The following is a 14,823-nucleotide window of genomic DNA, read 5'->3' on the forward strand; positions in this document are numbered from 1 at the left end:
CATGGATAGTGATTCAGTTGAAACTTCAGAGTGTTTCTGAGGGAAAAGTAAGGGACAGAGGGCTACTCATATGTGGTTTAGGTATGTTACCCCTGTGCAGAAGCTGCTCATGTAGATTTACATAATGTACTTTCTTTCTCAAACTTCAACCTTGATTCTGTCTCTTCTGTTATGTTCTCAGCCTTTGTCAGGATCCTTCCTTCTCAATTATGGCCAAGAAAGGGCAATATGTGTTTTAAAGAGTTTTTAATACCATAAGCTTTTGGAACAGACATGGAAGTCATCTAGTCCAAAGCCTTTGCTTCATAGATGAATAAACTCAACTCCCAGATAGATAAAGTGATTTCCCCAGATAATACAGTTCATGGTGGGGACCAGTCCAGAATTTTACTTCCTCAACTCAAAGTTCCGGGCTCTTTCTCTTCTGCCAGTGTAGCTGGAGAATTGAAGAAAGGTGTGTTGAGTGACCATGGCAGGTTTTATGGAGAATGTTGTAACTACCTGGTACACAGGCAATGGTTTGATTTTTAGATAGATTTCTGAGTCACTACTGTAGACATTGAGTGAAACCCGTGGAGCCTTCTCAGAAAGCTGCCTGTGATAAGATTTCAGGAGGAGATGGAAAGAGTTGGAAGAGCACTGAACTTAGCTGACATTTGAGTCTATGCTTCCTATGTCCCTCATGTAGCCCCGGGGGTGGCTCCTTAGCCTCCTTGAACCCTTCCTTCCTGAAAGAAGGGGATAAATTCTCATATTTTTGTTGTATCAGTCAAGTGAACTTGCACACAGCATCTCAATTCTCATTGTCAGATAGATGTTTAATAAATATTGGGATCTGATTTTTATTGCCTGTATTTTCATGTTTGAGTCTAACATTCTCCTTGGACCATGGCAAGCCTTGGTGTACATTGCACACTGCGTTAGTAGCCAGTCTCTGTGGGAGTGGCCTGGGGCTCTCCTGTCTGGTCTGCTTTTGTAGGTTGTGTGGTGTCAGTTTCCATGTCAGTCTCAGTTCTGTCACTTACCATCTGTAACTCCTTGGACAAGTTACTTTATCTTAGAGTGTTACTGTCCTCATCTATAAAATTAGAAGGATCATCATATTTCTCTCTTAGGGCTGGTGCGGGAATTCAGTGGTATCATGGGTGCGAAGCACATGCTTGGCATGTAGTCAGATTGCTTATCTTACAGTTCCTGTATGCCTGGAGAAGCACACGAGGAAGACAAAAATATGAGTAACAACTGTAGATTTAACTTGTTGAGATATAGATTTATTAGATGTCATCAGTCACTAGATAAATAATAACTTACCTCTGGTTCAGGTCATAAGCTGTGAAGGCTGTTTTATACAGGAGTCATTTGCTCTGATCTCAGCTGACCATTCAGCATCCCATCCCAGTTATTGGCCTTTTCTGCTGTTCTAAAGACAGTCTCTGGGTATGTCCCTGGTGAATGCCAGGAATCTTCTGCAAGGCATATCAAAATAACTATTGAGTTCTCTCTTCCTCAGTGAAATTTCAAAATGCAAAGCCTTAAGAAATTAGGAGAAATATTGTTCACAGTCCATATCAGTATGAGAAATTTAACTAAACAAAATTATAAAAGTTTAGACACGTGTTTTGACATTTCAATGTCATTTAAATCAGAAATGACTTGCACTCTATAAGATTTATGTGTTGTGATTTTTATACTTCATGATTTCAGAATCTTTCAATGTTCACTGTACTTGATCTCCTTAAAAATGGCTAAGTTATATAGGTTTAATTTGAGTTCCCGTTCTCACAAGATAAAAAAGAACTCTGCTTACACTTACTTTTGTGGTTTAGCTTTTGTTACTATTTTGTAACATACCATTTCTCACACAGCCTGTTTAAAAGAATAGTTAAGAAGTTTTTCCCTTCTTGCACTGAATTTTTTTTGTATTATTAAATTGAAATTGTTTTACTTTCTTATTTAGGAGTATTCCTCTTGAGGAAGCATTTCTTTGTTTGCTGAAAGAAAATTATAGATTTTTCTTCTGTAGAGTTGATAAAATGGGCGTTACCTTGAGTATAGTTTCAGAAACAGCAGCCACTTAATTTCAGTTCCTTTCCTCATTATGAAGAATGATAAACTAATTTCAATTCCCATTTGTGTCTCTCAGCATTCTCCATCGGAGCCCTTTCTAGAGAAACCAGTGCCGGATATGACTCAGGTTAGTGGGCCGAATGCTCAGCTAGTGAAGAGCGATGATTACCTGCCGTCCATAGAGCAGCAGCCACAGCAGAAGAAGAAGAAAAAGAAAAACAACCACATTGTTGCAGAGGATCCCAGTAAAAGTTTTGGTAAAGATGACTTCCCTGGTGGGGTTGATAACCAAGAACTAAATAGGAACTCACTGGATGGGTCCCAAGAAGAAAAAAAGAAAAAGAAAAGGCCGAAGGCAAAAAAAGACCTGAAGGAACCGAAAGAACCCAAGGAGAAGAAAGAGCCCAAGGAACCCAAGACCCCGAAAGCCCCCAAGATTCCCAAAGAGCCAAAGGAAAAGAAAGCAAAAACTGCCACGCCAAAACCCAAATCCAGCAAAAAGTCAAGGTAGGCGGTGGGAAGAAACCACCCGCACAGATGGTCCAGAAAGGAGCGGCCGGCGGTGGTGGTGAATGAGTTGGGAGAGCGGGTGGGAGGGACACATGCGTGTGTTCATCATTTTTGAGTGTCTTTCACTAACATTCAAACTAAAAAGAAAAGGTTTTTCATATATTCTGAGATTTAGGACTCAGTTCTTATGAACTGTTAATTTAGAGATCTTACTGGATAAATATTTAAAAATCAGGTTTTTATATTTTTGGTGAGTTTATCATTGAATGCACAGAAACCAAGTTAACAGCATAATCATTTGTAAGCATAGAGCAGCAATCTCATCTCCAGTGGCTATGTAGAACTGGATAGGAAGGATTACAGGAGAAGGTAAGGTCACCATGTCACTAAGCATTTCAACCCTGTTTCCCAGAATTTGAAACAGGAGAATTAATTTTCTTCACTTGGCGGAGTAAGCCTTACAGTGGCAGGTTGAAGTTGGAGTGGGTAGTGTGGGAGAAATAGAGTAGCATGAATTTTGGGTTTTGGAAAAGAACCTTCTTTACTCTGTACTCCCCACCAACACTCTGACCCCCCAGAAGGCATATTTATTCAGTAAGAAAAGCTGAGAGGAGAAGACATTGAAGACTAATTTTTTTCATTTGTACTGAACATTTCTAACAACTGTTCTGAACCAGTTCCAAACATCTGAATCTATTTTTCAAAATATGGCTTATGTTAGAAAATATAGTTTCCAGATGGAACTATGGTCAGACTTGGTTAATCTGAGCCTATTTGCTAGCTTCATTAGAAAACATGTTTCTTCCTCTGCCTGCACGTGCATGTATAAACACATGCATGCACACATGCAAGCACATATGCATGTGCACACATGCTTAACTCACCAGTTGCCTTGAGATTTTTCAGATTGCTGGCCCATAAACCCTTTCACTTAAGGGCTGTGCCATGTGCACATGTGTAGGTACACAGATACCAGTAGAGGAAATTAAGTCTGTAATGAGAAAGGTTTTTTTTTTTTTTTTAGATGGAAAGCAAAAGAATGAACCTGACTTTTCAGTTTTCTGTTGAAAATATCTAAACAACTCAAATACATTATACTGTGGGATGTCAAAAGTTTAAATCATAGTCCTTTAAAATTTTTGGTATTAATACCTTTCATTGTACCCACGTAACTCAGTTATATTCAAGAACTCAAACTTGCCAATAATGAAATATTTGCACTTACTTTTGAGTTTTATTTGATGCTTCAACATCTGGTCTCTTAATTGAAAAGCATTACTTTTTTTCTTCTGATGAACATTCTTAAAAAAAAAAAATTCTTCTAAACTCAGAACCCACTGCAAAAATCTGTTGTCATTTATTTGAGAAATATTTCATTCATGAATTGCCTAGTATTTTCAGGTACTATTTCAAGTGTTAGGGATATAATGGTGATCAAGGAAGACACAGTTGGAATTTCATTCTGACTTTATTAGATGATTTAAAAAATATGTAATTGCCTAAATCTAAGTACTATGCTTTTGATAGGAAGAAGCATGTGCTTGTTTCTCCCAAGGGGAAAAGAAATCAAAGCAAAAATCTTAAAAAAGAACTTATTCTTTTTTCTTACCAAAAAAAAAAAAAAAAAAGGAGTCTCTGTTCTAAGCTTTCTGAAGTTCAGAAAATACATAACCAATATTAATTTTAGCATCAGGATATATCTGGCTTCAGTTCTCACTTCAATTTTTAAAATTTCTGCACCTAATGGTAAACATTGATAAAAGAAAAGTGACAATATTGGAGAAATTGTCAAATATTTCCAAGTATATTTATATCCTTTCAAACTCTGAGTCTATGTCAGATTAGTCTCATCTTTTAAAACTTTAGCAAACTCCTATACAGAGCCAGGGGGCAGAATATTAAAAGATTGTATTTAACAATGAAACTGGTTAAGTTTCCCTAACAATTGTAAGCAACTGTTTGAAATGGGGGCATCAAATGTCACCAGTCCTGGCCATGCCATAACTCCATGGTACTGTTTACCCCCCACAGAGAAGCATTAGGGGCCGGCCTCCTGGGTGGGGCATCAGCTGTCACCCTGAAGCTTGGATCAGTCTGTGCAGGGCTTGGCACTGCAGGATCTGAGTAAGGAGTATGTGCTAGAGCCATACACGTTTGGTAGGAAGAAGAGGATATGTTCTCTCCGAGGAAGAAAGTCTAGCTTTTTTCTTTCCCCCTGTTGCTTTTGACTAATTGTTGTAGTCAGTGTGTGCTATAGGCGACAGTTGTTTTTACCCCAAGTGGTAGGAAAATAATTGAATGGAACAGTTCTGATGAGTCTGGAGATGTACAAGTGAAGGAGGGAGCTGATGTAATATGTTTCCGGAGACTAGAGAGGCCACACTGGGGGGACACCGAGGGTGTGGTGTCTCCACCATTGGCCCAGGGTAAACTCAGCACTTAGCTGCTGCTTGCTGGTTTACAACAAAGTCCTGCAAGGATGTTCCTGAGAGGCTTTCCTGTTGTTGATGGACTTTTAGGTCTGGCTGTTCAAACACATGGTAATTGGATTGAGGTTTTAAGTAAATTAACAAACCAAACCATTACTTTGTTGAACCACATTGTTTTTTATTGGTCAGGTGAATCGAGGATGTTGAGTTGTGGTCTCCTTGTTTGGTTACATCTACGAGGAAACAGCATCCCCTGAATCAAGGGTAACTAGAATGCATACAACTACATGTAAATTCTGAATAGCATAGCAGAATAATTATGTAAATTGAATATGCAGTGATGAAGGTAATAGGGGGTTTGGGTTATGTTAGTGCTGGGGTTGAATTGCCATAGCAGTTTGCTTTTAAGCACTGGAATACAACAGAGGCAATTTTGTTTTGCAAAATGTTATGTGATACCAGTTATTTCCATCCTTGAATAAGTTAACTTGATGAATTTGTTTATACAGAAAATAATTTTCCTACAGAGGCCTGAAACAGAGGGAATAAACAGAAGTGAAATGAAAAATTTGGCTTAGTACGACTCACATCTCTCCTGGTAGCCCTGTGTGCCACATCATTGCTGTGGTTTCACAAACAAACATGCTGTGCTCTGCTGTCCTTTGAGTGGACCGGGAAGAAGTAAGCCGCTGGTGGTCTGGCCCCCTCTGCATTGTCTCACTGGCAGGAAGAGAAGTTGGTCTGCGTCATCTGCATACCTCTGGTAGCAAAGGACTGGAGAGGGGGCTGTGGTCAGTGGGCGGACTTTCCTTGTGTCTTGGCAGCAGCCACCTCACTCCCTGGTATCCTACCCTGTTCTGTAAAGTGGCAGAAGCTTGAATTTATGGCCATTCCCAGAGAACTGGACCTTTTGACAACCAAAAAATAATTATGTGTCTTTCCTATACAGGAGAATCTAAAAGAACCTTTCCAGAAGCTGTTAGGTAGAATGGTACCGAAGCAGTAACAATAACAAAAAAATCATATTGCATCTCAGGAAAAGACATTGAAAACCTTGATGAGGAGAAAAAATGGGCCACACTCCTCTTTTCTAGTAGAACTGTATCTTTTTTTCCCCTTTCTCTTCTTAATTTAAATATATTTTTGTTTTCTGTCCTTATTTTCAGTGCTCTTCCCAGGTGTCCTTATAGCTTTCAAATATTGGCTGTTAATATTGAAAATAAAATCTAAGGCCTTTGTGGGCTGGAGGGATGCCATTTTGTGTATGGAAGAATTCATGGAGCTGAAATATGAGGATTTGCATTCTTCGTTTCAATGTGTTTTCTGTTGTGCATGCATGGGCTCTGTGAAATGAGAGGGAATTTAGAGGAAGTGCTTCCTTTGAATGACTCTTGAAGGATTTAGTGGTCCATTTAGCTATATAAAGATTCTTTGAATGTACAGAAAGAAGGGAACTTGGCCAAAGATTGTGACTTGACTACTGAAGCCTAAGTTAAATGAAGCAATGTAGGATTGCTACTAATGCAGTTTCTAGGAACACATTTTGTTCCAGGCCCTATTCTTCACCTTCAAGGTTAAATTTAGTAGAAAACCAGAATGTTATTTTTCAATTAAGTGAAGACATTTTTTTTTTTAAGCTGGAAAGTAAATGCATCAGTCTTACTTTTAAAAATCACACAAATACCAAAAACATATAGGTGTAAGCCACGCTGTAGTTACCATCATAGTTATATTTATGTAGCAGCTTTCTTCTGAGGAACTTAAGATATTCTTTTCAAATTATGATCTAAGAGAATAGCGATGTTTACCAAGAAATATTTATACACAATCGACAAGCCCAACAGTGGTATGTTTTGTTAAACTAATATATAGTTTATAGTATGGCCTTGTATCTGTAAAATTTCTCAATTAATATTAGAAAGATTAGAAATAAAAGCAAATCATTGAAGCCAAGTTACTTATCAGGTACATAGGTAATGCAATAAATTAAAACCATAGCTTTTTTTTTTTTTTTTTAACCTTTCTTCTTATTCTTTCTTTTACTCACATGCAGTGATTTAGTCTTAACCCAAGATGTTGGACAGTTGAGCAGATATTGAATGTTTTGGCCACTGTACCTGTGGGAGAAGATAGTTTTTTTTTTGCAGCACAATTTTTTATTTCTCTGGTGGTACATGATGTGGCATTGCACCATATGTGCAGTCATACATGTACCTAGTTAAGATGAATATTTTTAAAGTGTGTGATCCTATGAACTTTTGAGCCCTTTCAGTATTGGCAAGGTACAAAGAAGAAAAGGTGCCCATGAGCATCATGTGGCTCTGTCCATCAGCCTGTTCTGCTCAGTCTCTGGTTCATTAAATCTAAATTCCAAATTAGGGATGGGACCATGTATAACTGGTCCTGCTGTCTCCAAGCTTGTCTTTTTTATTTGACAAAGGGATGACAAAAGGACAGAAAGATCATTTAAATCCCCAGTTCTCCTTTCCTTTGGGATAACCCCCTAAGGTCTTTCCATTGACCTATCCATTGCCCTAACCCATGCGTCCCCCTTCCTGTCTCTGATACATCTTATATCAGGAAAATGAGCAGGATGGGGGAATCATCAGCCACTTTTTAGCACAGATCTTGGTATCTTTGACAATATGTGGTTCACTTTATATTCACTTGGAGAGAGGATGCCCAGTAGCACTGACCCTAAAAGCAAGTTCAACTCACTCATGCCCTGTACTAGATGTAGGAATGGACTGCCTAGGCCTGCTGGAAGTGCATAACTGCCCCTCCAGTAGTCTGCGGTGGACTTCAAAGCAGACCTGCCTACTACGCGCATTGACTCATGTGGAAGAGAATTATGTAGCTCCCACTTCCAGCTCTTACTGCACCCACCACATGAAAGTTCAGAGGTGTCCACAGCAACTGCAGGGTGTTAAAGGGGAGATTTTCTTGAGACACATAGCTTTGAAATCTTTCTGGAGTAGAATTTGATGGTGGAGCACATGTTGCCACAGGAGATGTAGTTGTGCTCTTAGGGTTGGGGGAGATAAAGAGTAGAAGGAGTCATGGGTTGATTTTTATTTTTTATTTTAAAAAAATGTGTGTTATGTGAAAATGCTTTAGAAAAATGTGGAATTCTGTACAAATGTGGTTTGTCACCTAATATATAAAGATCTTTTGGCTGGTTGTCTTCTGCCTAGAGAAAGCCCCAATAGACAAATTGCCCCTTGAGTCCCTCTATGCTTATGCAAAAGCCAGTGAACATAGCATGTGTCACCTGAAAGACCAGCCCTCACTGTGGCCACTTCTGTGTAGAACTCTCGTAGCTTAGTGTTAAAATGTCAAAAAGGGAAATGGACACATGGATTAAGGGGAAGAAAAAGACTTTTTTTTTTCCTTTTTAATTGTTAGAAGATAGTACCCTAAAACTTACATTAGAACACTAATTTTATGTGTAGCCCTGAATTCTGTAGAAGCAATATAATTGCAAGGGAGTTTGGCTTCTCCTGTTAAGGGGATGGTGGTATTTCTTCCTTTGTGGCTTTACCACTGGATCTACCTAATTCTCATCCTACCTACACACATGATTGAAATGTGGGTGGATAGTATGTCTCTGTTGTATTAGTCACCCTGGCATATCAGAGAAGATAATTATGAATTTAGGGAGTGGTATTCTGATTGTCAGAGTTAACCCTCACTTGTCTCTCTTCCAGAGTTATGAGAATGCTATCCATAAATAAAAGTGACATTTTAGAACATGACACATGTAGTCAAATATGTGCCTTATGGTTTGGCACCTGAAAGAGTCTACTAGAAAAGGTCATTGAAGGGCATTCCTTTTTATCAGGTCATAATATTTAGTTTGTTTCATTCTTTATGTTGTATTATTGGGCCAGATGATACCACATAGCCATAGTGGCCAATGTCTATGTGGAGCTTCTGTAATCGGATAGCATATTAGTTAACTAGACTTCTTGTCCACGTTCCTCTGGCAGATCTTAATTTAATCCACAAAATGTGATAACTTGTAGATTTTCAAGGTTAATTCTTGACTGCATGACAAAAGTCTGTTTTTTCTTTAGAGTATATTAATATTAGAAATGGATTCCACTTCTTCAGGAGATTTCTTTTGTACTTCATTTATTATTTCTAAGAATTATCCTTTAGAAAATAGTCTACACGGTAGCTACTCCTAAAGACAGGGTTCTGGTATAAATTGGAAGACTGAAATTTACCTTGGGATGGTGCCAAGTAGCACATGTCCACCAGGAAAGCTTTCAGAGGCCTGAAGGATACCACAGAAGGGCAGGCCAGCTCTAGACTCCCACTGCCAGGACTCAAAGGTGGCTCTCAAGCCCTGCAGGTTCTGGCTGAAGTCCTAGGACTGCCACTGTTGCAAGTTGGATTGTAAAACGCAAAGGCGCAAGGTGTGTTGGGTTTGAAATACACACTTTAAATGAAAGCGAATTAGGCTCCTGGATCTTTTCTCATTTTCTTTGCTTACTTCCCTAACAATTTTGCACAGTTATGGTAGTAAGGGAGTACTTTTTTCTATAATGGCTACGTAAGGCATCAATTCATTAGACTAGTTGTCTTGTAGGTGTTTCATTTAGTGACTTTCACAGAATTTAAAGTCTGTTCATGATTTGTCTTTGAAATCATATGTTGTCATTAATGAGAAAAATGGACCCACCTCCCCCAACACCTCTTCCTTTGTCTGTTTCGAATGAAAGTTGTACGAAGACTTTGTGGATGGAGTTTGGGAGTCAAGGTGCTGAGATAAACCTGCTTGTAGTGAAATGGGTGTGTGCCAGACTGGTCCACTCAGATCACCAGAGGTGAATGAGGTTGCCTGTTGCAGAATGGCAGGTGCCTGGCAGTCTGAAGGGCACTCTTTGGGCCTTCACCAAAGAAGTGCTGCTTGTTTTGGTGTGAAGGTGTTGGTCTTTGGATTGACTGTATGCCACTCAGTTTGTTTTGTATCTTTTCTCATTAGTTAATTCTTTTCTCTATAGTTTATCATTCTAGTTTTAGCTGTTAAATAAATTTTAGTTATAGGACTTTATTTAAAATTTTTATTTTATGGAGTTAATTTTATATGATGTACCACATTTTATGCTGTTTTAATTGATCTTTTAAAACTTTTGTGGGGGGTGGGGTACTGGGGATTGAACTGAGGGGCATTCAACCACTGAGCCACATCCCCAGACCTATTTTGTACTTTCTTTAGAGACAGGGTCTCACTGAGTTGCTTAGAGCCTCGCTTTTTACTGAGGCTGGCTTGGAACTCATGATTCTCCTGTTTCAGCATCCAGAGCCACTGGAAATACAGGTGTGCACCACCGTACACGGCAATCTTTTAAAACTTTTTGCACCTTTTTTTGACTTTACTTTTATCTTTTAATTTTGATTTTCATTCTTTACAAAGCTTAGCAAATAGGTAGGGCTTACAGGAAATCTGTGCTCTTAAGAGTCCGGGTGCTTTTTCCTACCTGCCTTGAGCCTTTGACCCTGGTGGCTGCTTATGTACTTTTATTATGGCAGCCCAGCTGTGTTATGGTGTGGCATCCTATACAGCAAATGCCTCTCTTCTTATCCCTTGGGCTCACTTTTTGTTAAAACTTTTCTTAGGACTGAGTTGTGGCTCAGTGGTAGAGCACCTGCCCAGGACAGGTGAGGCACTGGGTTCAATCCTCAGCACCTCATGAAAACAAATAAACAACAACAAATAAATAAAGGTTAAATTTAAAAAAAAAAAAGTTTTCTTAGCTTATGAAGTATAAGATTGTGCCTCAGTACCTTTTGATCTTCTCCTAAAAGATGATAGCATAACATTTTGGACAAATTTGAGTCTCTAAACATGAACCTGATTAATTTTCCTGATCCTGGGTCTCAAGGTTGATTTTCCCCAATGTGATGAGACTCTATATTGACCTATTCCATCTGAAGGGCCCGCTGGATTGAAAACTCCCTCATTGCCCAGATGTCTTTAGTAACTGACCATGCTCTTCTCATCACATTTGGTTCCACAATATGGTTCCTTTTCAAATTTTCTGTTGAGGACATAGATCCATAGACTGATACTAATCAAGGTTTAACTGCATTTTGTTTTGTTATAAATCAGGGCAGCTTCCTGGCTCTTTAGCCCTTTGTATAAAACCTTATGTAGAAAGCGTATACTCTTTTAGAGCAAAAATAACTAGTTATCTATGCTGCCTTTTATTCCACATGAATCCATCTAACCCCATCTTGGGAACTAGCACCCAGCTGTCCTTATGGATGCATACCATCTTAAGCTGAGTACGAATCCTTCCATAAGGGTAGGTTACCTAGTGTCTTTCTGTCCATGTGACAGATGCTGCTCTCTGAATACAGTTTATGTTCTCCTAATGCTTGCTGCTGAGAGTTCTTATCAAGGATTTATATGCCTTGATGGAATTGAGGGTAATCAGAACTATGAAGCTTTGTCACTTAGCGGTGAACCCTGAGCACATCTGCCTGCCTGTCTGCCAGGGTGACTCCAGCCTCATAATGAAATGTGAAGGTAAGGCTGTTGGAGAACAGTGGGCCTTCAAGCCTCCAGCCCAATCCTAGGAAATGATGTCCCTTCCAAGTTTATAGGGGCTTGTCTAGCTTGAAAAGCGGGCGACTCATACTTCAGAGCCTGGCTTCATGACTGGATGGCTCTGAATCTGAGCATCTTTCCTCATGAGTGGATGACTGTATCTCAATCTCTAGGTTCACGGGTGGATGGCTCTGCATTTTGTTCACATCAAAATGATAGGAAAAGAAGGAACTTCGTGAGTTGGAAGGTGGAGTTTGAGAATAATATTCCTTTCTTTTGGCTTTGAAAACTGCTGTATTCCCCTTATTTTGCTATTACTTTAGCCCCTTTTATCTGAGCTTCTTAGGTATCTCATCATAAAGAGAGAAGCTGTGTGGGGCATTTTATTTTGTTTTAATGACTTAATAAGGAAATCACTGAAGAGTAATGCCTGCACAGTAAAGGCTATGTAGTGTACTTGTTTACTGTTATTGCTATTTCTTGTACTGTCTAATTAAGTAGAGAACTTATATATCTGAGCAGGCACTCGGTATGCGATGAACAGGACAGTTCCTCTCTGGATCTTACAGGATAGTTGACAATGAACATAAACAGAGTGCTTTGAGTTTAATACATTATAGTGTTGACAACAGATTTTGTGTATTGTAAATACTCCATGTATGGGGTATAGCATGTGGTGTGCAGGTAAATTCAAGTCCAGAAAATGCTTCTTGAAATGAGTGGTGTGCAATCCAAGTTTTGCAGGTGAGTAGACTGGAACACACGTGGAGGTAGGAAAGGAGATATGTATTTTAGGAATGGTTCTGTATGCCTGGAGAATAAGGGGTAAGAGACTAACCTATGAAAATAAAGGCAGTGTTCAGTTGTAAAAATCGCAGAGGCCATTGCACACTAGTACTGAGAATCTCTGTTGTGATATGTAGGGGACTTGATTTAAGCAGAATGATCCAGTCAGAGTTTCATTTCAGCCAGTCAATCTGGTGACTTTTAGAGATGGATTTGTGAGTGGTGGTGGGTGGTATTACTATGAGGCTAAGCTGGGAATGCAGAAGGTAGAGCAGGTTCAGGGGAGGCAGATATGATTTCTTCAGGACTGGTGCCATTCAGGGCTAGATTTTGACAATTTCTACATTGTCAAAAACATGCCCCATTTTTCTTGTGATCCCACTCAGAGGTTGCTGTGTGGCAGCCAGCTGTGGCTCAGCCCTGGGAGTAGACATCACTGCAGCTGTTGGAGGCACATGAGGTTCTATGTCTGTGCTTGACAGCTCAGCAGCCTCATCCTCAGCATTTCAGTGTTGGTTTAATGGAATATTGTTTTATTAACAATATTCTTAACCTGCAACTGAAAGAGCCGCCCTCTTTGTACATTCAAGCTTCTATAATAATTTGGAGAAGAATGTATATTTTGGCCCTGACATTACAAAAGACCAATTTTGAAGCTTAATACATTTAAATAATGACTCTGAATATGGACTGTCTTTTTTCTACCAGTCGGATGCTGTGTAACCCTTCACATGGCTCATAAGGGTGATAAGGTAGAGAGAAGCTGTAGTCTTTTGGTGGGGAATGGCAGCTGTCTGGATTAAAGCAGTAGTAGTGGGCTTGGGGAAGGGCAGTCTGTGGTTCTCTTTGCTTGTTTGTTCTTTTACCTGGTGATTAGGAAATTTATGATGCTTAGATACAGTTATCCTCAGTGCAAGTGGGGTCCTATCTATAAGTTCCTGCAGTTGATTTGGCCCAGGTGGGTCTTAGCCACAGCGAATCCTTCTCAGATGTGGCTGGTTGTCTTCCAGATGTGAGTAAATGTTAACCATCTGTGCCCAGTGCTACTTGAGCTTTTTCCCACTATCTCATTTAAACCACATAACAAAGATGGAGGAAAAAACAATTATTAACTTTGTTTTATACATCAGGAAACTGTGGCTCAGGAACACTTGGTGGAAAACTCACATTGGCTTATTGCAAAATAGTAACAAAGGCAGTTTAGCATAAATATCAATTTTGTTCTGGATTGTAATGTGTTTGGGTGGATACTGAAGAATTTGTAGCCTTTTGACTTTTTAGGGTGTTGATTTGTATGTTAAGGCATGGAAATGCTCTTTCTGAACATTAATGGTGCAAGGCCTAATGAGTCTGCAGTCTTTCAGTAATCAGATCTGGGGTAAGTGCTTCCCTTGGCTGCAGGCTTTTTGTCTAAGCACTTGGAGAGGTCCTTCCTGACTTTCAGCCATCTTGGAAGTTCCATATAGTTCATTCTTGGGAAGGGCAGATGGAAAATCATTAGCACTTCTCTCCTCCAGCAAATAGATGTTTCCTCAAACCTGGGCTCTGGGCGGCTTCCAGACAGTAAGCCTTTTGCTCCTGTAGGACAGTGCAGGCAGGGCCCAGCAACCCCACTGTGTGTACTTCGCCCTGGTAGAGAGAGGTCACCGTGGAAACTAGCTGCCAGCTCACTTTACCTGGCTGTGGTTCAACTCTTTGACAGGCCTACCTCTGATTTAAACAAATTTGAGAAATATGTAAAGTTTTGGAAGCAGTTTTGCACTGATTTGATAAAAGAAACCACAAAACACTGCAGCGCAGGTGTTGAGAATGTTTGAAAGCTGATTGAGGGAAGCAGATGGCTTTAGTCAGTGGCATCCAGCCAAAAGAGCAGGTGCTGGTCATGTGACCGCTGGTTACCAGGGTAATCTGATTGCTCTTGGCGTGCAGATGAAAGGAAAGGGGCCCAGTGTTCAGCTGTAGTATTGTATAATTTGTGGCAGTTAGAGCGGAAATAAATGCTGGAAATGGAGCCTCATAGTAGGGGAGACTTCTGTCCATGTGTAGCGTAAACACTAGGACAGTTGGATGAGGAACTGTTGTATGGATTTTTTTTTTAATTTAAAAAATATTATGCTTTCTGCAGATCTTTTGGTGACTTAAAGTTTTAAGGACATTGCCTTTTTTTTTTTTTTTTTAAATAGAATGAACTCTTAAGCTAACTGCTATTTGCTGCAATCCTTAATTGTTTTAAGTAATCTCTTATGTGGCTATTTACTATGCTAAAATGTTAACAAAATAAGCTGAGTATTTAAAAATGACTAGTTTAAGATGATCAAATCATTAGTCGAGAAACACATTTTAGGTATGTGCTGGATACATTTTTATATTAATAGTACTTTTGAAATATTTTGCATGAGACATGCTTTACTCAAATAAGAGCTTATAGATCCCTTGGCCTCTTCCTTTTGTAGAGGCTGAGGTTAAAAACAT

The 14,823-nt window shown here is 39.4% G+C and overlaps 1 protein-coding gene across 3 annotated transcripts in view; it reads left to right on the plus strand.

Annotated features, from left to right (window-relative positions):
* Chd7 (chromodomain helicase DNA binding protein 7) overlaps positions 1-14,823 on the plus strand; it is a 184,004-nt gene that overhangs the window by 100,042 nt on the left and 69,139 nt on the right. For all 3 annotated transcript variants that reach the window (XM_027932846.3, XM_071602315.1, XM_071602314.1), the window contains exon 3: positions 2,144-2,574. In XM_027932846.3, coding sequence (XP_027788647.2) covers positions 2,144-2,574 — 431 coding nt within the window. The remainder of the gene's footprint in view (positions 1-2,143; positions 2,575-14,823) is intronic.

This window comes from Marmota flaviventris, chromosome 15, assembly GCF_047511675.1.
Source record: "Marmota flaviventris isolate mMarFla1 chromosome 15, mMarFla1.hap1, whole genome shotgun sequence".
Taxonomy (NCBI): Eukaryota; Metazoa; Chordata; class Mammalia; order Rodentia; family Sciuridae; genus Marmota; species Marmota flaviventris.